This window comes from Crotalus tigris, unplaced genomic scaffold (genome assembly GCF_016545835.1).
Source record: "Crotalus tigris isolate CLP2741 ecotype Arizona unplaced genomic scaffold, ASM1654583v1 scf7180000019182.148810, whole genome shotgun sequence".
Classification (NCBI taxonomy): Eukaryota; Metazoa; Chordata; class Lepidosauria; order Squamata; family Viperidae; genus Crotalus; species Crotalus tigris.
In genome coordinates, this window is record NW_024097420.1 from 101,561 (window position 1) to 127,500 (window position 25,940).

The 25,940-nt window shown below is 44.4% G+C and overlaps 1 protein-coding gene across 3 annotated transcripts in view; it reads left to right on the plus strand.

Annotated features, from left to right (window-relative positions):
- Positions 1 to 25,940, plus strand: part of LOC120315900 (laminin subunit beta-4-like) — a 76,258-nt gene that overhangs the window by 33,969 nt on the left and 16,349 nt on the right. For all 3 annotated transcript variants that reach the window (XM_039360925.1, XM_039360926.1, XM_039360927.1), the window contains 16 exons: positions 773 to 961; positions 2,861 to 3,040; positions 6,306 to 6,418; positions 6,501 to 6,580; positions 10,032 to 10,188; positions 12,157 to 12,309; positions 13,803 to 13,961; positions 14,615 to 14,736; positions 16,126 to 16,246; positions 17,935 to 18,127; positions 19,017 to 19,160; positions 20,806 to 21,037; positions 22,008 to 22,171; positions 23,197 to 23,421; positions 25,209 to 25,423; positions 25,549 to 25,645. In XM_039360925.1, the coding sequence (XP_039216859.1) occupies positions 773 to 961; positions 2,861 to 3,040; positions 6,306 to 6,418; positions 6,501 to 6,580; positions 10,032 to 10,188; positions 12,157 to 12,309; positions 13,803 to 13,961; positions 14,615 to 14,736; positions 16,126 to 16,246; positions 17,935 to 18,127; positions 19,017 to 19,160; positions 20,806 to 21,037; positions 22,008 to 22,171; positions 23,197 to 23,421; positions 25,209 to 25,423; positions 25,549 to 25,645 (2,544 nt within the window). The remainder of the gene's footprint in view (positions 1 to 772; positions 962 to 2,860; positions 3,041 to 6,305; positions 6,419 to 6,500; positions 6,581 to 10,031; positions 10,189 to 12,156; positions 12,310 to 13,802; positions 13,962 to 14,614; positions 14,737 to 16,125; positions 16,247 to 17,934; positions 18,128 to 19,016; positions 19,161 to 20,805; positions 21,038 to 22,007; positions 22,172 to 23,196; positions 23,422 to 25,208; positions 25,424 to 25,548; positions 25,646 to 25,940) is intronic.

Genomic DNA, 25,940 nt, shown 5'->3' on the forward strand with positions numbered 1-25,940 from the left:
GAGCCTCCTCTTTTGGACGGCCATCCAACCCCACTGCAGAAACTCCCAAAGCTTTCTCTGGTTGATGGCTCCTTCATCTTGGCCGCCTTGCTTCTTTGTGATACTCCTTGGGAGTATCCTATCGGAGCGCCACAATTGTCATGCCTTGAGACAATTCAGGATCCCAAGTTACAGGCGAGATGATAGTGTCATGGTTCCGGCAGACGTTACTCTTCAAAGAACTTTCAGGCATTGTTTACCTTAAAGACTCTTTATTCAAATAACATGGCATCGGCACGTACATGGTTGAAGCCAAAATCTGAATTCCCCTCCCCTAAACACATAGTATGAAGCACAATCCCCTCCTCCAATTAACAGTCATAAATCACATTCTCCAATTAGCTTGAAGTGCAAACCTTCCCTCCAGTTTCATAACCCGGCCATTTCTTATCATCTCTTATTTCAAACAACCTTGAAGAATACTCCACTGTGATATTGTTATATCTAGCTAATCCCCATACACACTCTTCCCCCTCCCCCCACAGCACCATCTAATCCTAACTCTAAAAGTAACACACAGGTTAAAGAGAAAATGGCTGCATCTTCATATATTGTCAAAGCAAGAAGATCCGATGTTAGCAGCGTTGACATCTAGTCTGTGTGTCGCAGTCTATTTAGGCTCTATTGGAATAAATATTGTTAGATCAGGGGGTTGTCTTGGGTGGTATCCACGGAGGAGAATGGACAGGACCAGGATGCAGGCAACTGAATTCCTTTCCTGTCTTCTCCCCAGAGTGCAACTGCAATGAACATTCTCACCGGTGCCACTTCGACATAGCCGTGTACCTGGCTACAGGTAACTCCAGTGGTGGGGTCTGTGATGAGTGCCAGCACAACACCATGGGCCGCCACTGCCAGAACTGCAAGCCGTTCTTCTACCGCAACCCACTGGCTGACATCAGGGCCAAAACAGCATGCATTCGTAAGTGTGTCACTTTCTCCTTGTGCAGGGTGGGCAACCTTGGCTCTTTTATGACTCGTGGACTTCAACTCCCAGAATTCCTGAGCCAACCATGCTGAGAGGAAAGGGAGAGGTTTCCAAGCTGAGCCATGCTGGCTCAGGAATTCTGGGAGTTGAAGTTCACTAGCCATAAAAGAGCCAAGGTTGCCTGCCCCTGTCCTTGTGTATACCCCAGGAGTAAAGAGGATGCAATTTGAATCTATACATGATTGAAAGTGAGTGGCTTTGCCATTTGCTTTGGGAAACACTCTGTAGAAGTTTCCCTTTTTTCATTGACCTTTTTTTTTCTTCCATTCAATTGTGTCTCATTCTTGGAGATTATCTGGGCAAGTCCCTGCAGGCAAAGTTTTCAGAAGTGGTTTGCCATTGTCTCCTTCCTAGGGCTTAGAGAAAGTGACTGGCCTTGGATCACCCATCTGGCCTTGTGCCTGAAGCAGGGCAAAAAGTCACAGTCTCTTGGTTTCTAGCAAGGGACCTTAACCACGACACCAAGATGGCTCTCTTGACTCTAACACTATTTTAAATTCCCATTAATTAAATTGCTAGGAATTTTTAAACTTGTCAGTGATTGGGCGCTACCATTTTTAGCACTTCCAGGATGTATTGATCTGTACAAAGAGCGTTGTTGCTTGTAAGATCGTATTGGAGCTTTCCTCCAGAGGAAAAGACTTGAAGTAGATTATGTAATAAACTGTCAGAACTCAGTAGAAATGAATACTGCACAGAACAGTCTGCGCATTTGATTCATGGGTGCGTCCCTACAAAATGTTTCGTGCTGGATGACTCTGTACTCTACGATCCCATCACATTATCTTCTTTAGAAATTAGCTCAGCTCAGTTCTAAAGCAAGTTTTCAGTTGAGCTTTTTGATTGAAACAAAAGTCTGAAATTAGTCACAAGGTTTCCCTTTGGATTCTCTTTTCATGGCTCGTGACATATCAACACCAGGGGTTTTCTGCGGGGTCAGAAGTTCAATAAGGTGGCCACCTCTTTTTAATACTGTACTGGGTTGGCCAGAGAGTGCTAAGGTCATATGTTCACCGCTTCTGGAGGCAGGTTGTTCCACTGGTTAATTGTTCCAACTGTCAGGAAGTTTCTCCTTAGTTCTAGGTTGCTTCTCTCCTTGATTAGTTTCCATCTGTTGCTTCTTGTCCTGCCTTCAGGTGCTTTGGAGAATGGCTTGACTCCCTCTTCTTTGTGGCAGCCCCTGAGATATTGGAACACTGCTATTGTGTTCCCCCTCATCTTTCTCTTCATTAAACTAGACATACCCAATTCCAGCAAGCGTTCCTTGTATGTTTTAGCCTCCAGTCCCCTAATCACCTTGGTTGCTTTTCTCTGTACTCTTTCTAGAGTTTCAACATTTTTTCTACATTGTGGTGACCAAAACTGGATGCAGTATTCCAAGTGTCGCCTTGGAATATGTGGCAAAATGCAAAGATCCAGTTCCTGGACATCTTTCAGAGAATCAAACTTTTGCTTTTCTGGTGCATTGAGCACAACCAAAATGCATGTTCCAGTGTGTTTGTGTGTCATACTCCTTTCTGCAAGAATGTTTTTTTTTCCTTAGAGGGGAAAATGAGAGAAACATGAACAGGCCAGTGTTAACAGGCACCCAGGAAATCTTAAAAAAAAATTGTAAAACCCAAAGTTAGCCCTGGTCTTCCTGAGGCTGCTCCCACCTGAAGAAAATACTAACAAATAACTATTTCTGGAAGTCGCCATCAATGAGGGCTGGTTTTACGGAGCCTTCAGCAGGTTTTTCAAGATGAAAAGAAGAGTGGTGTGGCATTGTTCTGCCTATCCCATTCACCAATTTCTTCCGCCCCACACAGACACTTTTTCTCTTTTGTCTCATAGCCTGTGACTGTGACCCAGCAGGCACTTTGGATGGAGGTGTGTGTGACAGTCACACAGACACAACGCTGGGCATGATTGCGGGACAGTGTCGCTGCAAAGAGGACGTCAGAGGTGTGCGTTGTGACAGCTGCAAAGAAGGCTTTTACGGCCTGAGCCTCAGTCATCCTCTCGGCTGCCAACGTAAGTGACAAGGCTGTCTGGGGAAACCGTGTGGCTGCAGGAATAGAGGCTGCAGGGAGTCCTTGACTTACGACCGCAAGGGAGCCCAACATTTCTGTTGTTAAGCGAGACATCTGTTAAAGACATTTTACGACCTTTCTCGGCACAGTTGCTAAGGGACTCATCACAGTTGTTAAATTAGTAACAAAGTTTTTAAGTGAATCTGTTTGTCAGAAGGTCGCAAAAGGGGATAACATGACCTGGGGATATTACAACCGTCATAAATACGAACCAGTTGCCAAGCGTCTGAATTTTGATCACATGACCACGGGGGACGCTGTAACGGTCGTAAGTGGGAAAAACGGTCCTAAGTCACTTTTTTCAGTGCCGCTATAACTTTGAACGGTCACTAAATGAACTTTTGTAAGTCGAGGACTACCTGTACTCTATGGTATCACACTCCTTGAGTCCTAGGGGAGCACAGTAACAGTAGAAAAGTTACCTTCTTTCCCTTGGTTTCATGGGTATGCAATACATCTATTTTTATTTGTTTCATTTCATGCATTCATTTATTCTCACTTACCGTTTATTCCAAGCCTCACTCTTCCCTCTGTTGTGGTCTTCACCTGTTGGGTTTTCCAGAATAGATAGTAATAGTAGTAAAGTTGGAAGGGACCTTGGAGGTCATCTAGTCCAACCCCCTGCTCAGGCAGGAAACCCTACACCATTTCGGACAAATGGCTGTCCAGTCTCTTCTTAAAAACTTCCAGTGTTGGAGCATTTACTGCTTCTGGAGGCAGGCTGTTCCACTGATTAATTGTTCTCACTGTCAGGAAGTTTCTCCTTAGTTCTAGGTTGCTTCTCTCCTTGATTAGTTTCCACCTGTTGCTTCTTGTCCTGCCTTCAGGTGCTTTGGAAAATAGCTTAATTCCCTCTTCTTTATGGCAGCCCCACCATCTACCATGGTTTTTGGTCAATCAAGAGTTTCACATAAAGCTTTTAAGTCCCAAAGGCAATGTATAAACTAGGTCAGTGGTGACGAACCTATGGCAGGTATTCTAGAGGCGGCACTCAGAGCCCTCTCAGTGGGCACGCCTGCCGTCGCCCCAGCCCCGCCTCCCCCCACGGCCCCCTCCTCACCAGCAGCCCTCTGGAGGAGAGTCATCCCTGGTCGTGGCTTGTGCGGAGCAGCGCAGCCAAGGACATAGCAGCCGGGCAGCAGGTACAAGACTCAGCCTCCGTGTCCCACAGCATCATTTGCTAAGTGGCCACCATGGTGCTGCAGGGCCGCCTGGGCGATCTGCCGCGATGGGCTGTGGAGGTGGTAGGTAGTCCTGCAGGGGGCGGGGTGGAGCAGAGTGGGTGGGGCAGGAGGCAGGGTGGAGTAGGAGGGGCAGGGGGCGGAGCAGTTTTGGGGCACTTGGTGTCTAAAAGGTTCACAATCACTGAACTAGGTTATCAGCGTTAGTCATACTGAGACTATATTATGCCAGTCCATTTTGGCAGATTTGGGCCAGTGTGCCACAAGGGGAACAGTGGTCCAGTTTTATCCCAAGGGTCTTGTGCTATTCTGTGCAAGCCAGGGTTTGCTAATCCGAAGACTTCCTTGTAAGCCAATGCACTTTAACACTGCTTACACCCATGTATATATGCTAAGGATACATTGCTTTAATTAAAATAAAAGAGGATATAAAAATAATTACGCTGCAGAGTGAAACACCAACATCAAGCTCAATCTAGATTTTTAGCAATGCTTCTGGAGCCTGGGCCCTTGTAGCTTCCAGACAGGCTTCATAGAAAATTTAAAAAAAAAGTGAAACCTGGTGCTTTGTTTGCCTTCACATAAAATGGGAATAAAACTGGAGTTAGGTTTCAGCATGATTGCACGTCTGGGAATGTACGTGTCTGTCGTTCAGAGACAGTTGCATAGCTCTTGCATTCATATTTCTGCTAATGTTAATGTTGTGGATAGGAGACCCTCAAATCGCCTGACTCCTAACAGGAAGTCGGATCAACCAATGAGCATGCAGGACGCACATCTCCATGCAACACATCGTTGAGATTTAAGAGGTGTGCCCATTGGCCTGTCTGTAATCATCTACATGCTTACCCATCAACCCCCCTTGTAGCATAGAAATGCATCAACACCTACATGCAATTCTGGACAATTCTAAATCAAGCTTAGTTGGCCATACTCAACATGACAGCCGTTCTTTGAGAGAATGTCTAACATGCTCTCAAAATTCCAGATGTGTCCACTGGTTTAGAGAGATTAGGAAGCCAGGCTTTATCAGTGCAGCTTCCAGTATCTTTTATGCAGCCCATTTTTCCCCCCTCTGTCTATATTTTCTTAAACTGTACTCCGTAATCTTTAGTGTTTTTTCTTTAGGCAAAACAACTATGGAATGAACATTCTTTAGAAATTACTTTTTTGGAGCCAGGTGAAGAAGCATCTTGTACTATGTGAATTCTCTTAGTAGAAATCTGAATGTTGTGGTTGTACCATGTTGGGTGGCGCAAAGCGGTTGGGCGTTCCCTCTAACTTTGCAGCCATCGAGTCTGCTATGTTGGCCTTTGGGGAGGGGAGATGTTTAAGTAGAGAAATGTGTGCCTCAAACCTCATTGCAACACAATCTGGAGGTGCTTGGCAAGCTGTAAGGTGAGGGGTGAGGGTTGCATGTCATTCATGAGCTGTGAGGTCCTTGGTGCTCTCTGAGCTTGATTATTTCCTTACAGACGTTTCATTACCCAACTAGGTAACATCATCAGTGCTCGAAGGATGTCGGGTTGTTTTCTATTTATATACAAGTGGCTTGCCCTGTCAATGTTGGAGGGCATGTCCTTGGTAGGCTATTGTTTAATGTTTGATTGTTTGTCTGAGTTGGTCGTTCCTTGATTGAAATATTGCGTACTGCTTGATTATGAGTCTAGTATTAATCACAGTATTAATCTCTGCTTATATGGATGTAGATTGCTGGCAAGGAAATGTTATGCTCTTTTCGTTTTTTTATTGTCTCATTTGAATTGTATGTTGTTTATCTCTATGTGCCTGTTGAAGGGAGCAGAGAAAGCAAACCCACTACCTTCTAGGGCTGATGATGTTAGCTAGTTGGGTAATGAAACATCTGCAAGAAAACAACCAAACTCAGAGAGCACCAGAGACCTCACAGTTCAACTCTGAGCTATAAATATTCTCTTCTGTCAGTCCTCATGAGGTTTAGGTTGCTACCCCACTTTTTAAAGACCAGACACAGATCCCATGGAAACCATTGGCATGTGTTCTCAGCCTGCAGGTGTGACCCTCGTGGGATTACCACAGATAGCAGCCCCTGCGATCAGATCAGCGGTGATTGCTATTGCAAGCGTTTTGTAACTGGGCAATACTGTGACCAGTGTTTGGTGAGTGAGTATCACTTGGATTTGTGCTGTGCATCCTTTGAGCCTAGTTCCTAATGAGTGTGTTGGTCCTTCTCTTTCACAGCCTGAATACTGGGGTTTGAGCTATGATGTGGCAGGCTGCCGAAGCTGTGCTTGTGATTTTGGAGGCGCCTACGACAATAGGTAGGACCGCAGTGAGCAGACACCGAAGGGCAGAAGGAGAAACATTTTAAGTGGCTCTTGGGAGACCGTCTGTTGCTGCTCCACCGCTGAGGATTCTGAGTTGACAGAAAATAGTTTCACTTATTGTGGTCAGATTGCATAATAACACCAACACCCTGAAGCAGTTCACAGCAACAGCACTAACATTCTTCAGCCTTGCACACAAATAGGGATTGTAGCTTTTGGGTACCGAAAATACATTTGCACTTTTTTTTTAAAACTTCCATGTTAACTGGTTAACTTTCACGTTAACTTTTTAAAAACTGGCTTCACGTTTTCTGAATTTCATTGTAAACGATGCAATTATGATTTTATAAGATACTCCTTGCTACGCTTGTGCATTGCTGTGAACTGTAACACTGTTATGACCTAATATCTCTAGACCAGGGGTAGGCAACCTTGGCTCTTTTATGACTCGTGGACTTCAACTCCCAGAATTCCTGAGCCAGCCATTCTGAGGGGGAAGGGAGAGTTTTCCAAACTGAGCCATGCTGCCTCAGGAATTCTGGGAGTTGAAGTCCTTGAGTCATAAAAGAGCCAAGGTTGCCAACACGTGCTCTAGACAAATGCTTATCCACTCATTTATTTATTCAAATTAACAAAGATGTGTAGAATGCTTCCATTTCATGCAGCTTGGAGACTTTTTTCTTTCTTTCTGTACTGAGTGAAATTTCACAAAACGATGACTTATATACCCTAATGAGTTTGGGAGAACCATCAAGGAACCAGACCAAAGTGCTTTGGGAACAGAAGGTGGTCCTTGTGGCCCACTTTACTGTATTCTGAGTGTCTCTCACAAGGCCGTGCTTACGTTAGCAATAGTCATGGTAAAAGTTCCCCTCTGTGTCCTAGTGGCCTCCAAGTTACACTTCTTTTTGGTTGGGTGAACCAACCATCTGATGAGACGAAGCCATGCATAGAGGAATACAGGGTGGTACCTCAACTTACGACCGTAATGGAGACCAACATTTCTGTTGCCAACCAAGACAGCTGTTAAGTGAGTTGTGTCCCATTTTACAACCTTTTGGCCACAGTTATTAATCACTGCATTTGTTAAGTTAGTAACATGTTTATTAAGTGCATTTAGCTTCCCCGTTGATTTCACTGGTTAGAAAGTTGCAAAAAATGATCGCATGACCCAGGGACAGGGCAAAACTATCATAAATACATTGTAGTTGCCAAATGGCCAAAATTTGGTCACATAGCCGTGGGACTGCTGCAACGGCCATTAAGTGTGAAAAACAATCACGTCACTTTTTTTTTTGGTGCTGTTATAACATTGAACGGTCACTACCCAAATAATTACAAGCTGAGGACTATCTGTACATTCAGCTGTATGTCTGGGTCATTGAGCACCTCTATGGACGGGGAAGGGGTGGGGTTGAGGTTATATCTCTGGGTTCTCACGCTAGCACCTCTACCGAGCATCTGGGCCAATTTTCTTCCCACTCAGCTGCCAAGATCTCAACTCACAACACAGCTATTTCGAGATATAAGATGCAAAGGCGTCCTTGGGACTTGGAGGTGGGCCAGTTTCATCTTGAACCTTCCAGGAACATGGCACTCCCCTTTTTCTGCAGCTGGCAAGCTGCCTTGTAGTGTCCTATGACCTTATACAAGGCGCAGGGCAGCCAAGCAGACAATATATATATATATATATATATATATATATATATATATATATATATATATATATATATATATATATATTTGTTTTCCTCATCACAAACCTAAACATGGCAAGGCAAGAAAAAGATTGCAAGAGAGGGTGTGGGTGGAATTTTGGCACCTCACTAGTGGGAGCATCGGCTGTCAGCTGTGATAACATCCATTGCGTTTTGCAAGGCGGAATCTGAGAATTTGGGGAGAGCCACAGGGCTGTAAAAAAAAAAATGTGATACTCCTTATTGCATCCTTACTGCATTCTGAACAGACTGGCTTGGCCTTGAATTTTTGCTTGCAAAGGCAAAGCGTAATTGAACCAGGATATCTTGTTTGAAGATGCATTCGATAATCAGGCTCTCTTCCTGACCCAAAATAGGCAGACTGGGTCAATGTTGTCACCACCTCTCTTCTCCACCTCTCCATCCTTTCTTTGAAGTTCTTTGTCCACGTTGTTCATTTGTCCTGCATGTCACAATCTTGTATGGTTACTCCCTTTAGTCTGGATTGTTAATTATGAATATTGATGATAAGCCCCGTAGTAGGCATACCACAAGACTGCAGTAAGAAATGTTAGGAGAGGACCTGTCCTTTAATACTATATACCAGTGAAGGCGAACCTTTTAGAAACCGAGTGCCCAAAAACCGACCCACCCCTGCTCCGCCCGCCTGCAAGGCCACTCACCACAGATCGCCCAGGCAGCCTTGCAGCGCCATGGCGGCCACGCCCTCCGCCCGCACCCCGAAGCATCACCTGCACGTGATAGGGCGCGAGGGCGGAGTCTTGCCCCTGCTGCCCAGCTGCCATGTGCTTGGCTGCGCTGCTCTGCGTGGGCCGCGCCTGGTGGAGCCTCTCTTCCGGGCAGGCTGCTGGTGAGGAGGTTGTGGGGGGAGGCGGGGCTGGGTCAACAGTGCGCGTGCCCACAGAGAGGGCTCTGAGTGCCACCTCTGGCACGCATGCTATAGGTTCGCCACCATTGCTATATACCAGTGATTCTCAACCTTTCTAATGCCGTGACCCCATAATACAGTTCCCCATGTTGTGGTGACCCCCAAGTTGGTGTGGCCACCAATAAGAGGGAGTAGAACAGCTAGGGAAAAGGGAAAAAATGGCAGACAGCATGGTTTGGCGACCCCTGTGAAATGTCATTCGACCCCAAATGGAGTCCCGACCCACAGGTTGAGAACCACTGCTATATACTATGCCTGTTTGTATTACAGGTAGTTCTCGACTTACAAACATTCATTTAGCAACCATTTCAATTTATATTGGCACTGGAAAATGTGACTTAACAACCAGTCCCTGCTCTTACAACCATCGTAGCATCCCCACAGTCACGTGATCAAAATCCAGCTCTATTCTTGGCAACTGGCATGTCTTTATGATCATTGCAGCATTCACATGATTCCCGTTTGCAACCTTCCTAGCCAGCTTCTGACAAGCAGAGTCAATAGGGGAATCTGGAGTCGCTTGATGATCACACGAGTTCCTTAACTGCAGTGGTTCATTAACAACTAAGGCAAAAAAAGATTGTAAAATCGGGTGTGACTCACTTAACAATCGTTTTGTTTAGCAATGGAAATTCTGGTCACAATCGAGACAATAAGTCGAGGACTGCTTGTATGAAGTCAGTGACACCGCTGAGCAATGTTGGATGTTGCCTGCTTCTTGCCAGTCCCACTCCACCTATGTTGCTCCAAGATTTAGCTAAAAGAGGTTTATTTTTGCTGTGGTGCCTTCTGTCTCCAGATGCTCTACGAATGATGGCCAGTGTCCCTGTCGGCCCCACCTTATAGGCCGTCAGTGCAATGATGTGCAGCCAGGGTTTTTCTGTATGCCCTTGGACTACTACATGTATGAAGCCGAACGTGCCACCGGTCTTCCTCCAACCCATCAAGACCTCCCAGTAAGTGTGCCAGGCAAAGGAGAAGGGGATGAGCTTCTGGGATGAAAAACTGCTGTATCTCTGTGCAGCTTTGTCTGTGTCTAGAAAACCATGGTCATTTATTTAAGAATTAAATAAGGAAGGAAAAGGATGCAAGTGGTCTGAGGCTGGCTTAAGGCAAAATTGAAGAATGTTTGAGTGCTAGGGAATACAGTCCATCTTCCTAGCCTATAAAAGGCTGTAAGAGTCTATCCAGAAAGGTTGTGTTACTCCCTGGAAAGAGTATGGCTGACAATTTTCGGCCTGATCTTTTTGAACTTGAATCCCACCCACACTGCCAAATCTTGTTGGTGTAGAGTGGAACAGAGTGGAACAGAACAGAACAGAACAGAACTGGAAGGGACCTTGGAGGTCTTCTTGTCCAGCCCCCATACATTTTTCAAGGAGAGGTCCTGCCAACAGGCCATCTCTAAATGACCAGGTGGGCAGATTTAAGTTTGGCACACCATTACCTGATGCATGGATTTCTTATTTCCTGAGGCACAAACTGAGTTCACATCTTGGTCTAAAAACACAACGCTGAGATCCTCGTATCTGTACATCAACAATTAATGACAAATTCCTCTGCATGCTGCCCTTCTTTTCCTCTGATATGTTAACACATACCGTTTCCCCAACTGGGCAGTCACAGGCTGCCGAGGCTTTCCCTGTAGGCTCAGTGTAGTATGAGGCAGACATTCAGACTCCCAACGGCTGCACTCAAAAGGACTATGCTATGGTGATGATGCAAAATGGATAGTGCTGGGATGTGTGTGTTTGTTTATTCATTTTTTAAAAATTTTTTGGGGGGGTCTAAAATTTGACTGTCAGCCCTCCAAGGTAGTTGTCGTTCAGGCACTAAGTCGTGTCCAGAGGACCATAGCATGGCAGCCTCCCTCCATCCTCCAGTGTCTCCTACAGCTTGCTCAAATTCATGTTCAATGCGTCGACACTGTCTAACTGTCTCATCCTCTGCCGTCCCCTTTTACCTTCACTTTCCCAACATCAGACTCTTTTCCAATGAGTCTTCTCATTTGGTAGCCAAAATATTTGAGCTTCAGCTTCAATATCTGTCTATCCAAAGAACAGTCAGGGTTGATTTCCTTTAGAATTGACCTCCGGGGTAGACCAAATGTGAAAACCAAAGACATGCAAGCTAATATTTCTTTAATTACAAGGTTATAGTTTTCACTGTCTGCATAATCTAAATGTGCCCCCACCCCCCGATATCTTCATGAGAACTAGGGAGGTCTTTTCTGAGATGTTTTCTCAGGTAACAGTTTTGATCTGGACACATATTTTTTTTTAATCAAACCATTGTCTTGGTTGAGGTTCTTCCTCCTGTTCCTTATGATTATTCCTTCTGCCCATTGCATGGACAGGAAACCATGACTGGTTTTTGGCAGTTGTGGTTCAAGATGGCTTTAGGGCTCTAAAGAAGGACTTGGGGCCACATGGGCCCTGGGATCCCAGGCTGCTGGCTCTGGGTTACTGAAGGAATCCAGGCGGCTCAAGCTAGGGATTCAGATCACACACTGTATAGGGCAGTGTTCCCCAACCTTTCCAGCTTTGCGGACTGGTGGTGGGGGGAGGGGGAAGGAATGGTTACACATAGGAAGTGGGCGAGCACACGCCCATGCAGCTCCATTTGTACAAATGGCGGGCACACACACATTGCTTGCACAGCTGTGTGCACGCACTTGCCCACTGCTTGTGCAAGTGGAGCTGCGTGCTTGTATGTGCTCACCCATTGCTTCCACAACCAGTTCCAAATGGGCCAGAGCCCAGGACCATAGTTTGGGGGTCGGGGACCTCTGGTATAGGGGAATATAGTTCGTTTCCATTTTGCCCTTGCAGATTTTAGTTCATATGGGTTGTTGGGTGGCCAAGGCAGAAAGACACAGTTGCCCCTAACAATTACAGTGAGATCTCTTTTCCTTCTGATGACAGGGTACCTTGCGGCCCGAATCGCCTGTGGATTGTGTGGAATATTACAACGGAGTCCAGAATGGGCGCAGAGTGAGGCTGAGGCGCCAGCACAGCACAATAAGACTCTTGCAGCAGCGAGGGGCGCTCTCCCGAGCCCGGCAGCTTCAACAAAAGGTGACTGTGGGAGATAGTCTAGCACAGGGGTAGGCAACCTTGGCTCTTTTATGACTGGTGGACTTCAACTCCCAGAATTCCTGAGCCCGCCATGCTGAGAGGAAAGGGAGAGGTTTCCAAGCTGAGCCATGCAGGCTCAGGAATTCTGGGAGTTGAAGTCCAGGAGTCATAAAAGAGCCAAGGTTGCCTACCCCTGGTCTGTGGAGAAGTGATGCTGCACGAGACTGAGGAAGAGAAAGCTGTGATGGATGGCCCAGACCTCCCTGAGATGTTAGTAGGACTGCCCCAGAAGACTCAACTTCCAAAGGGGAAAAGAAAGAATAAGATGTGACCTTCTTTCCCAGCTCACATTCAGCAAAACAGGACCGACAGCCGAATTTCACTTTGATCCCAATGAAGGGACATTGTCTTGCACACCACACGAAGTCCTAACTTAGGGGAATTTGTAGAGAGCTGTGGATCTGATACCACATTAACCCCTTGCATAATACATTCCTATTGCAGCCCAATCACAGCAAGTCAGGCAAATAGGTAAATTTGGTACCCGTAGTCCTCAATGGAGATCGATCGGCCTGATTTCTTGTCCTTTTTGCGGCAGTCATTAAGTGAATGGTGTGGTCATTAAGCAAACCAATTGTTTGGCAAAAATAACATAAAACATGGTCATATGATCATAAGATGCTGCAAACAGCTGTAAATTTGTGCCAATTGCTCAAAATTCTGTCATGTGATTGCGGGGCATATATGTGTGGCTATTAGAATATCAGTATTAGATTGTAAGTACCCCCAAAGAGGTCTGTCGTAACTCTGAACAGTCACTAAGTGATTAGTCATAAGTTAAGGACTACCTGTATTTCCTATGTTCTTTTTCTCTGAAAAATAAGTTGTCTCGTAGGGATAAAGATGAAAATGGATGGCTCCATGGATAGATTAGATGGAAGAAAGAAAGAAAGAAAGAAAGAAAGAAAGAAAGAAAGAAAGAAAGAAAGAAAGAGGAAGGAAGGAAGGAAGGAAGGAAGGAAGGAAGGAAGGAAGGAAGGAAGGAAGGAAGGAAAAAGAAAGAAAGAGAGAGAAAGAAAAGAAAGAAAGAAAAAGGAAGGAAGGAAGGAAGGAAGGGAGGAAGGAAGGAAGGAAGGAAGGAAGGAAGGAAGGAAGGAAGGAAGGAAGGAAGGAAGGAAGGAAGGAAGGAAAGATTTGAGAGATGGAATGCCTGGAAATTGTTGAGCTTTGAGTTCTATTAAGCCAAAAGGTAGAAGAATAAAACTTAAATCCACTGTGCTTCTCCGTAGTGATTTAAACACATCTTGAGCTTCATAAGAAAAGTGTGTGGTTTTGCTGGAACAATAGGTCAGTAGTATAGCAGGGAAGGCTTCCTCGATAGGCTGTTTCCACTTGCCATTCAAGTTGTTAAAAACATACCCAAGTGTGGGAACAAGAATCACTGGAAAGACTACGGTACGACGTCTTTGCTGACCTTGCATTTTTATCTACAGCCTGATGTGGAAGTTGTAGAGCGTGAGCACACAGGCCATATGATCACATGGACAGGCCCAGGCTTCGCCCGTGTGCGTGATGGGGCTGGACTATCCTTCCACATTGACAACATTCCTTACCCAATGGAATATGACATCTTGTTCCGCTATGAGCCTGAGGTGAGTAGAAATTGTTAAGAGGGAAGTGGTGAATGCTCCAACAGTGGAAGTTTTTAAGAAGAGACTGGACAGCCATTTGTCTGAAATGGGTATAGGGTTTCCTGCCTGAGCAGGGGGTTGGACTAGATGACCTCCAAGGTCCCTTCTAACATTATTATTACGGATCATCGCACAGTCAGCCAGATGTTCAGACTGGATTTGGCATTTTGTCTACCTATCGAGTCCTTACCCAGGACCTGGGATAGGCAGATGTGGATGTTTGATGGTATTACAGGTATCGTCGCAGGATGGAAGCAGTCCCTAGTAAGGCCGCCTTTTGCAATTGACTAATAGCGAATTTGTCAATGCCAATGGTGTTCAAGTGGTGCTCCGGTTGCTTTGGGATTGCACCCAAGGCGCCTATCACTATTGGTACTACCCTTGCTTGCTTTTGCCACAATCTTTCTATTTCTATTTGTAGGTCTTTGTATTTTGTTATCTTCTCCACTATTATTATTATTGTTGTTGTTGTTGTTATTTATAAAGTAAAGGTGGGACAAAAATCTACTATATAAACAGAGCTCTCAAGAAGGATCTCCATTCTGTGTGAGAATTTAAGATGGCATTGTTTATTTTGGAATTATTTCTTTAAACCTGTTGTGTCTCCTCTTCAGTCCACAGAAGATTGGGAAGTTGTTGTCAGTGTCAGCTCACAGGCCCTACCAGTGAGTCCACGTTGTGGCAATGTGCTGCCCTCTGAGCAGGTGTATCAAGGGAGCTTGCCCCACACCTCCAGGTGAGAAGAGATGGGAGCTGGTGGTCAATTTTTGTGGACACTGAGACCTCAAACAAGAATGTTGTTATTTAATTTCCTTCCAAATTGTTTCCTCCATGGAGAGATTTGTTACAGAGGCTGCTACTGTTTGTTTTCACTATGTAGGTCTCCCATCACTAATGACTGTTTAGGAAGCACCTTACGAAATGAAACAGCGCTGTGGGCGAAATTCTGCATTTTCCAGAGTTCTTTGATTCTCAAGAGTAGAATATGCTGTTCAGCAGATGAATGTCTGCAGAGAGGCTCAAAATGTTAGGATTAAGCTGTGATCATGCACCCAACACTTTTGTCTCTTTTTATGAGTATCAAAGGTTAAAAAGGGCCGGGGCTTTGGTCACCTGGATGCAGCTGCCATCTTTAACTTTTTGACATTTCATTACCAAACTAAATAACATTATCAGTGCTTAGATACAAAATACAAAAAATCCACAGAAAACAAAGTGCTAACATTTTCTGGAAAATGGTATTTATTCATTTTTAATAAGGTAATGTGCAGTACACTGATTTTCTATCCTTAAGGGATTTTTAGCTGGTAAGAAAAAGATGAAAGAACGCGTGGAAAAAAGAAAGAAGGGTTCAAAATGGAAGATAATGGCACTTGGTATCTCTTCTCTGAATGAGGTAGCAGATGAGTTGCCAAATAATGACTTAGTCAACAAGTCTCTTTACCCATGTTCCAATTGTAACATTGTAAGGTTGAAACTTGTGTTTTGGTACCATTGACTTTTCTTTGGCGCTGGATTGACTGACTTTTTCCTATAATTGCACAAAAAGCTCCTGTGTTCTATGTGGTTAGAAAATTATTGATATTTTGGATTGGCTAAGGGCCTCCATCTCTGCTGGTAGAATTTGATCACTTCCTCATCACTTCCACAATTTCTTTCTAAAATACTTACTTACTGGATATTTCTTTTTGGAGACTGCTGCTATCTATTTTTTTAAAAAAAGAAAAGGTTGTTAGAGTATGGCTTATGCCTCTACATACAAATTCCATCGCACATAAATTTAGCTTCTATCATTTGTGAGAGATTCTGGTTAATTCATGGATTTCCTTTTTTTCAGGTTTTCCAATCTCTTTCTATTTCTCTCCTTTAATGTATTTTCGCTTTATAGATTCCCTCCCCCTCACTCTCTCCCCCCTCCTCATCTTACACAGACATATTCACAAGAGACAGATAGAAAATCAGGAAAGAGAAGGACCTGATCTTTTTTTTTTTTTTGAAAGCTATTTAAACATTCTCTTGTTTCTCTCACCTTGGACATTTTTTAGGAAAGTTTCATGTGTGAGGTACTGGTGAAAATAAATTTATATTATACTATTTTATTGCCTCATGCAAACCTATATTACAGATACTTGCTCCTGCCACGGCCCTTCTGCTTTGAGCCCAAAAATCATTACAAGATTGTTGTGCGGTTCCAACGAGCAGGCGTGGCACAGCGCCATCCTGCGGCCTTCATCCTTGTGGACTCGGTGAGAACTCCTTTCTCTTAAGGGCAGCCCAGGGCTCCCCTGTGGCCCAGGCCCATTTTCCCTTGGGCCTCATATTAAAGTCCCTTAAGGATATTCGTCCTGTTTCATTCTCCCCTACGTTTTAATGTACAGGTAGTCCTTGATTTATGGCCACAGTCAGCAGCAGAACTTCTGTTGCTAGCCAAGGCGGTTGTTAAATGAGTCATGCCTAATTTTACAACCTTTTTTTGCCAGGGTTGTTAAGCGAATCGCTGTAGTTGTTAAGTACCTCGCACAATCGTTAAGCACACCCATTTTCCCCTATTGATTTTCCTTGTTGGAAACCAGCAGGCAAGGTCATAAATAGTGATCAGATGAGCCCAGGATGCTGAAACTGTCCTAAATAGATCCTGGTTGCCAAGGGCCTGAATTTTGATCATGTGGCCAGGGGGAGGTTGCGATGGTCATAAGTGCAAGGACCAATTGGAAGGCACTTTTTTTTAGTGCTATTGTAATGTCAAACAAACGGATGGTTGTAGGTCAAGGACTACCGGTTTTTTGATGATTATTTTTTTATTTCTTTCATTTTTTTCCCTCAGCATTTTGTGAATGGAAAGATTAGGTGAGAAGTAAATGAGGTAGGTAGATAGATAGATTTGGTGGGGGGGGGGAGAGAGAGATTTGACTTAGTGCTTTTTTCACAGGATCCAGTCTGGGTCAGTCACCAGGACCAGAGGTTTACTCTTCTGAGCTTTTAGACCAGTGGTTCTCAACCTTTTTAATGCCACGACCCCCAACCGGTCGTAAGTCGAGGACTACTCAACTGGTGCAGAACCGTTTGCAGACTGGGGCTTTTGGCGGGCTCAGCAGGGCAGAGACAGCTTGGACAATTCCTATTGCCTTTTGAAAGCCAATAGAATTAGACTCTATTCAAGAGAGTCTATTCTATTGGCTTTCAAAAGCCAATAGAATAAAAGAGAGTAGCACAGCTAAGGAAAAGGGGAAAAAATGGCGGACTGCGTTGTTTGGCAACCCCCGTGAAATGGTCGTTCGACCCCAAATGGGGTCCCGACCCACAGGTTGAGAACCACTGTTTTAGACTCATGGTGGAACCCATCCTAAGGGAACTTCACTCTCACCAGAATGTGTCTCCCAGTGACCGATCCAGACTGGATCCTGCAACATTATCCTGGGACACATATATTCACCTTCATTAGTGTTTTTTTTTTCCCCTGAGCACTGTGGTGGCCTAGGGGTGGAGCTCTCGCTTCACAATCAGGAGGCTATGCGTTCTATCCTAGATAGTGGCAGATATGAGATGTGTTTGAATATTACTGGCATGGGTTGGTAGTTGGGTTGTAGGTTTGATCCCAGAGCTTGGCGATTTGGCTGCAAATGTTTCGTCTCCATTTGAAGCGCACTAAAGATGTCCCCCCCCCCAAATGGAGACGAAACGTTTGCAGCCAAATTGCCAAGCTCGGAGATCAAACCTACAGCCCGGTGGCAGATATTTCTCTCTCTGGCCGCAAAGAGAAAATATTTGCCGTGAGCTCCACATAGACGTCAGGAATGGCTCTGGCCAGTAAATTCTCAACTCCATTCAGCAACCCCCCCCCCCAATCCACCCCAATGCAAGGGATTACAGGATCATTAAAAGAAAAAAATGTTTTTTTTCCCCCTCTAAGATCCCTCCTCCCTTTATCCCACAGCTGGTTCTTTTACCTCACGTGACAGAACTACCTGGTTTCCATGGTAACGATCCAGCTTCTGTCGAGCGCCGGGAGGCCCTGGAACATTACACATGCCTGGAATTATTTCGCATGGCCACCATGCCTGACCTTCCTGAGACTTGTGCCCACCTGCTCTGCAGCATTTCTGCCCTGATCCACGACGAGGCTCTGCGTAAGTGAAAAGTTGTCCTCCAGGCAGGAAAGGGCCAATGTAGTCATTCCTCAAGGGTGTTGAATTCCAGGAACCCAAGCTTGTATGGACTGATGGTGGGAACTCAGCAGCTTTGATATTCCTGAATCTGGTGTTGTAATGCTGAGGGCAAGGATAGAGCCCAGTCTCTGAACATTAAATGGGGATAAACTCCTATAATCAGCAAGTCTTGGTCTGAATGCTGGAAGTTTCCTCAGGCTGAGCAATAATCTGTACATAAGGAGACATTATGAGAAAAGTATAAGAAAGGGATTTTTGCTATGAATGATTGTTTTGCAATCAGAAAACATTATTTCCAGACCTGTGGCTGAAATGTGTAAAATATTATTCTACAATCATCAGGGCTAGAAACCTTTAATCTTTTCAAGCTAATAAAGCAAAGGCTGAGAATATCAAGAATGCAGAGCAGTTGCCTGATTACTGTTGAAAACCACGTCTTGATTCCTTGATTATTTTATTATCTCCAATAGCTTTTTGGGGTTCTACTGCATAATCTATGCATAACATAAGCAGGCATGTCCCTAACGCTTCTTGCCTCTGAGTCAGCTCTAGAGCAGGGGTCTTCAAACTTGGCCCTTTTATGACTTGTGGACTTCAACTCCCAGAATTCCTCAGCCAGCGTGCCTGGCTGAGGAATTCTGGGAGTTGAAGACCACAAGTCATAAAAGCGGCCAAGTTTGAAGACCCCTGCTCTAGAGGGATGAGTTTTTATTTGGTGTGCCAGCAAGACATTCTCTCACATCCTTCATCTTGTGAGCCAAAAAATCCAAAGTCTAACTTGAATGCAGAATGCCTTTTCTGTTCCACCTATAACCCTAATTTTTGCACTGCTGCTCTTTTCCCTTCTAAGCCTGCCAATGTGACCTCCAGGGTTCCACCAGCAGTGTCTGCCACAAACTGGGAGGACAGTGCCAATGTAAGCCCAATGTTATGGGTCGGCAGTGTGACCGGTGTGTCCCAGGCACTTACGGATTTGGACCTTATGGCTGCAGCTGTGAGTAGCTAAGGCTGGACCTGCCTTGTTTTCATTTTTTTCCAAAGTGTATGCTTGGCCTCGGTCTCACAGGAAACGCACAAGCACAGTAACAACCAGCATTTAAGACAGAGAAGGATAAAACAGCTGGTTGAAAACAGGGTACTCACAAAAGATGCTAATATTGATGTGGATGAGAGAGAGAGAAAGGATGGATGGATGGATGGATGGATGGATGGATGGATGGATGGATGGATGGATGGATAATGGATAGATGGACGGATGGATGGATGAGAGATAAAGATGATAATTATATACAGTATAAAACTAAGTATAATAAAACTATATTATTGTTTTATAATTATGTAGTCTGATACCTAATGTTTTACACGGACATACAAAACTAAATTTGCTGCAGAAAAAAGGCCCTGAAAAGTATAATGATATATTAAACTATTTTTTAAAAAAACCCAAAGGTTGGGGAAACAAAAGCAGTTCTCAACTAAAACAAAACAAAATAACAAAGGAGAATACTTAAATACCGAATATATCTCTCTTCAGCTCTTTCTCTCTATATTTAAAAACAGAAAGAAGAGAAAAGAAAAAAGGAAGAGAAAGGAAAGAGAGAGGGAGGGAGGGACTAAGATGCCATGACTATCTTTGTTTTTTTTCCAAGCTAGTGATTCAGTTTAAACTGAATTTAGGCCATATGGGACTATATTATCTAGTCTTTCCTCTTCGACCACACAACAGTAATCCAAAGGCTGCAATGAAAATTTTTATTAAGCCAGCATTTAGAGTTTGAGATACGGAAAAAAGATCTCTGAAAAGAGAACAGAATAGTAAACCCCTTCTCTGTTGTGACCAGGAAAACCACCTGTTATTTGCATAATAGCTCTTTACGGGTAGTCCTCGACTTACAGACATTCAGGTAGTGACCAGAGTTACAACAGCACTGAAGAAAGTAACTTACGGATGTTTTTCATACTTACGACTGTTGCGGCATCTTCATGGTCACATGATCAAAACTCAGGCGCTTGACAACGGGCTCATATTTATAGATGGTTCCCAGGGACACGTGGTCACCTTTTCTGACCATCTGACAAGCAGAGTCAGTGGGGCAGCCAGTCTTACTTTACAGCCGTGTTATTAACAAGAGCCGTAGTGGCGCAGTGGTTAGAAGGTAGAACTACAGGCTACTTCTGCTGACTGCCAGCTGTCAGCAGTTTGGTGGTTTGAGTCTCCTCAGATCGGCTCAAAGTTGACTCGGCCTTCCATCCTGCCGAGGTCAGTAAAATGAGGACTCAGATTGCTGGGCGCAATATGCTGACTCTGTAAAACTGCTTAGAGTGGGCTGTACAGCACTGTGAAGCGGTATATAAGTCTACGTGCCAGTGCTATTAACGACTGTAATCATTCATTTAACAACTGTGGTAAGAAAAATGGGGCAAAACTCCCTTAGCAAACTGTCTCGCATAGAAACAGAAATTGTGGGCTCAGTTGTGGTCGTAAGTCGAGGACTACATGTAAAGATGTCCATCCCAGCAATGGCATTCTTCTTCGGTGGACACCCTTGAATAAGGATGAGCCATCCTGACTTCACCACGAGAACAAGGTCTCCATGTTTGTTGATCCCCGAGTTCTACTCTGACTCTTGTTTTCACAGCCTGTGCTTGTTCTGCTGAGGGCTCGATCTCCAAAATCTGTGACCCAATAAGTGGGCAATGCCGATGCCAGCAGGGTATTGTGGGACGCCAATGTGATCAGTGTCCACCAGACCAGTGGGGCTTCCCTCACTGCCGTCCTTGTCACTGTAATGGGCACGCAGAGAAATGTGATTCACACACCGGAGCCTGTCAACAATGCCGAGATTATACAGCAGGCCGCCATTGTGAAAGGTGGGTATAGCAGACCAACGGAAAGTTAGAGTAAAGCCCCCCCCCCTTCACTAAGCCATGTTGTGCTGAGAATTTAAGTATTTCCAATGAATAAAATGTTTTGAGAGATGTATCTATGTATGCTGGTCAGGATTATGATCAAAGATACCAGTGGGTATTCTTCCCCCATCTTGTTCTCAGCCTCAGAGCTATCTAGAAGAGTCTTTCATTTATTTTTCCCCTAAGAATGGCATTATTTTTGCTCCCTAGATATCAATCTTCAAGGAAAGAGTTGAGCTGAGCTTGCAGAATTAATTTAGGAAGAATCAGCGTGACATCTATGAACCAGCTAGAGTCTATAAAGAGATGATAAATAAATTGCATAACTAAATAAACAATTGATGCCATAGGAAATTTAGCAGAAAGTAGGTTACCTGAGAGTTTGAGGGAAAAAGTGTTAAGAAGTAATATGTTGGAGGGTGCTGCAGAGTGCAAAATTAACTTTAATTCCTAATAGAAATTAGGAATTAAAAGTCATGTAATAGGCCATCCAGGGCTGGATCCAGTAAGTAATGTCCATCAAGTAGCTATAGAGCATCTATCTCACACCTTCAGTGGTTGAGAGTCTACCATTATTCTAGGGAAGACAGCTCTTCTTTATCAGGAAGTTCTTTGTATTATTCAGCCCAAATTTCAATCCATCTCATCGGCCCTTTTCTTGTCCTTGATTTTCAAAAGAGGCTCAAAGTTCTTTTGATATAGGTAAACCGTTGTCATACGACCCCATCAGTATTTCTATTTTGTAAGACCTTCTTCTTCTTCATTGGACATCATAATGCTGGTAGTGCTCCACTGAACCCACTGCAGCAGGTTTGATATAATATCAATATAAGTGCCCATTCTGGACAATACCAATTGTGAAAAATAACCTTGGAAAGGTCGTGAAAATTTCAGATGCCCATCATTGCTTGGACTTTTGCTTTACTTGCAGGTGCCTCGATGGATACTATGGAGACCCAGTCCTGGGATCAGGGCAACAGTGTCGGCCGTGTCCTTGTCCTGGATATCCAGGATCTCGGCACTATCACGGCATTTCGTGCCAGGCTGACAGAGAAACAAACCAGATAGTTTGCTTATGTGCTCCTGGCTATACAGGTAAGGTATACAGGAAGTTCTCACTTAACGACCAGTTGCTTAGTGTTGCTCAGAGTTAAGGCAGACCTCCACAGAGCTACTAACGGCCCGATTTTGAAGTTCAGCAGTTGTCCCCCCCATATCATGTGATCACATTTAATAATTGGCTTGTGTTTTTATGGCCGTTTGTGATGTCCCACAGTCCCATGACTCTGATTTTCTGCGGGGTTTTTTTGTTTTGTTTTGTTTTGTTTTTTTTGCTGTCTTTGGCATTTATTTCTGGTTTCTGGCAAAAAAGAATGCCCATTTATTTAAGAAGTATGGCATTCGTTTAACAATTATTGCAAAGGGGGTCATAAAATCAGGTGCAGTGACAAGGCGACCTGTCTAAGAACTACCATGACTTATATCTGTAATTACAGGCTCAATTATGGTTTGTAAGTCGAGGGCTGCCCTTATCCTGGGGCAAGGAAGGTATATGATTACCACAATAATTTAAGTTTCAGAATTCTGTGATGCTCCACCCTTTGCAAGCCCACCTTCTCTAACATCCCTTTGAAGCCTTTTCAGACCCTTGCCACAATTATGCTAAGTAGATCTGCCCAACATGTGACTCACCCAAAGAATACAGTCAGCAGATACTTGAGACCACCTGTGTCTTTCGGAGGTCAATGCAGGGAGCAGAAACAGTAGATCCATGGAGTCCCTGGAGATGTTTCATCTGTACGATTGTGAAATCTTAAGATTTTCAAGCCAATCACTTCATTTATTTTCTGCTGATAATTTTCCCTCCCCTCCATGCATATACAGTACACACCCAATTGGGGCAGTGAATTTGATTATTAGTTAAAATATTTTCTCTGACTTTGGTTAGCAGAATTCATATGAATCCGAATTTCCTCGATCAACTTCAACTCAATCCCTTTGCCAAATTTCTCAGAAATTCAGTAGTGTTGACTTGATTGTGAAGTAGCAGAGGGAGAGGAAGGAGAAGGTTTCATTTTTTTTTTTAATATCTCGTGGATAACTTGCTCTTTTTCCGACAGGGCCACGATGTGATTGCTGTTCCCCCGGCTATTTCGGAAACCCTGGGCAGGAAGGTGGTGCCTGCCGCCCTTGTCAGTGCAACAATAACATTGATCCCAGTGACCCCGAGGCCTGTGACCCACATACTGGCCAGTGTCTACATTGCCTTTACAACACTGATGGACCCCACTGTGCCGAATGTCAGCCTGGCTACTATGGCAATGCCTTTCAACGGAGCTGCCGACGTGAGTGAGATGATTAGACCCAGCTTGCAATCATGGGGAGAAATTTACTCCTGGAGAATGAGAAAGGACTTTTGGGTGGTCTCCTCGAAGCTCTGAGCTCGTGATCAGACTTTATTTAATTTCATTTCTCTCTTTCCTGGGGGAATTATTTTCATCCACTCAGCAGCAATCTGATAAAGTAGATTGGGTTGAACACAGTGGTGGGATTCAGCCAGTTTACACCAGTTTGGCAGAACCGGTAGCTAATTTTTTTTGTTGCCCAGGCCCAGAGTGGACTTCTGGAAACAGCATCCACACAGAGAACCGGTTCTTCACATATTTGAATCCCACCACTGGTTGAACATAGAATCATAGGGCTGGAAGGGACCTTGGAGGTATTCTATCTAGTCCAGTGGTTCTCAACCTTTTTAATGCCGCGACCCCCAACCGGTCGTAAGTCGAGGACTATTCAACCAGTTGTAAGTCGAGGACTACTCAATGGTGCAGCACCGTTTGCAGAATGGGACTTTTGGGGGGCTCAGCAGGGCAGAGACAGCCTGGACAATTAGACTCTATTCAAAAGCCAATAGAATAAAAGGGAGTAGCACAGCTAAGGAAAAGGGGGAAAAAATGGCGGACTGCGTTGTTTGGCGACCCCCGTGAAATGGTCGTTCGACCCCAAATGGGGTCCCGACCCACAGGTTGAGAACCACTGCTCTAGTCCACTCCCCTGCTCAAGCCAGGAGACCGTGCTCCGTGTGGGCCACGCCCGGGGGCAACTCTCCTCCAGGGGGGGGCTGCTGGTTTGCCACCACTGCCTTATACGATCTCGGTCTAATCATTACTTAATCTATTTTTGAATTTAGGTTCAAATAAATCACATTTCTAGTTTCTGTCCAACATTTCAGTTCTCATTCCATGTCAGTAATTCTGTGAACAATCATTGGGACTGGAAACTACTTATATTGGTATCAGTGGGAGAAAATATAGAGCCTTGTTGCATACAGTTTCTGTATCAGAGAAGGTTGTATCCACTTTAAATCAATTTGCCTTGTTGGCCCCTTGTCCCTATGTTTATTGGCATCCCAGCTTTCTCTTAATTTCACCCAATATTTTGTGTTTTGAACTATTTTTATTTGGATTTCTAGAAAAAGAAATAAGCTGGTTTGGGCTCCTTCTCTCTGCTCCCAATTTAACAGTCATGGAATTAATTCCATCTCCCACCAACCCCAGGAGATTCTGGTGCTTTCCCACCTCTTCAAACAGCCCCTCTCTCTCCTTCCCCCCAAAACCACATATACAGTCTGTGCATTTGTCCATCTGAATTAGTGTATGTATATTTGCCTGGTCATCTATAAAACATTCCTCCTGAACAGCTAATAGGTTAATCCAGAGAAGCCTCAAAAATATTCTAGGCCGGGATGTAAATGAACGTGTATATTAACCCAAAAATCTTGGCAGAGCTGCATGCTAGCAAAATGGTGTTTGAGGGCTTTTCCCAAACTGGATTCAGGGGGGGAAAAACGAGACTTCACTAAAAAAGACTTCAGTGAAAGATCCCTTCTGGATCTTACAAGTGCACCTGAAACAAAATCGAGATATTTTAATGCATCCCTTATGCATTGAATGAAATTCTTAAATGCTAAACATTCTGCAGGATCATGAATTGGATCCCACAGGAGAGTGAAACAGAAATGTTGTTTGTGGATTCCCAAAAAAATTCTTGGTAGGAAAAGCTGTGAGCCAGGCAGGCAGGCAGGCAGGCAGGATGTTGCTTTACTGATGCTAATCCTTACTTTTTCTCCCAGGTTGCACTTGTAATGAACTGGGCACTTTGCCCACCCACTGCTCTGAAGGCATTTGCCGTTGCAATCAAACTACAGGCCATTGCCCCTGCCGTGCCAACGTGGTGGAAAAGAACTGCGACAGATGTGCCCAGAACTTCTGGGGTTTTGGCAGCAACTTGGGCTGCCAGCCATGTAACTGTGATCCAACCCATTCGTTACGTTCAGACTGCAATATGGTAAGAGACTAAGACTTTGGAAAGTTAAACCCAAGTGAGAGGTGCTAAAACAGGTCTGGTGACTTTGGGTTTTCTGCTATATTACTGCCCTCTTTCTAAAGTGCTCCCCCCCTTTCTTTATTCAGTTTACAGGGCAATGCCATTGCCAGCCAGGTTTTGGAGGTCGTGTTTGTTCTCATTGCCAAGAAAATCATTGGGGCGACCCAGAAGAGCAGTGCTTAGGTAAATATGGGTATCTAATGTAATCAGGCACTTTCTACCAACACATACAATCTGCACACAGAACAGCATATTGAAAACCCAATGAGATTAGGAGTTGGATGGATGGGAGGTTGTTCTCATGGGAATAAGTCCCGACTTGTGCCAGACCGTAAACCAGCTTTCCCTGATCTGGTGTATTAGATGTCTCCTGCCGTCATTCTTATTAGAATCAAAACTCTTAGATTCTAATCCAAGCTAGAAAATGGAAATACTTCATAAAAATGAAAATGTGAAATATCTCATACAATTGTCAGCT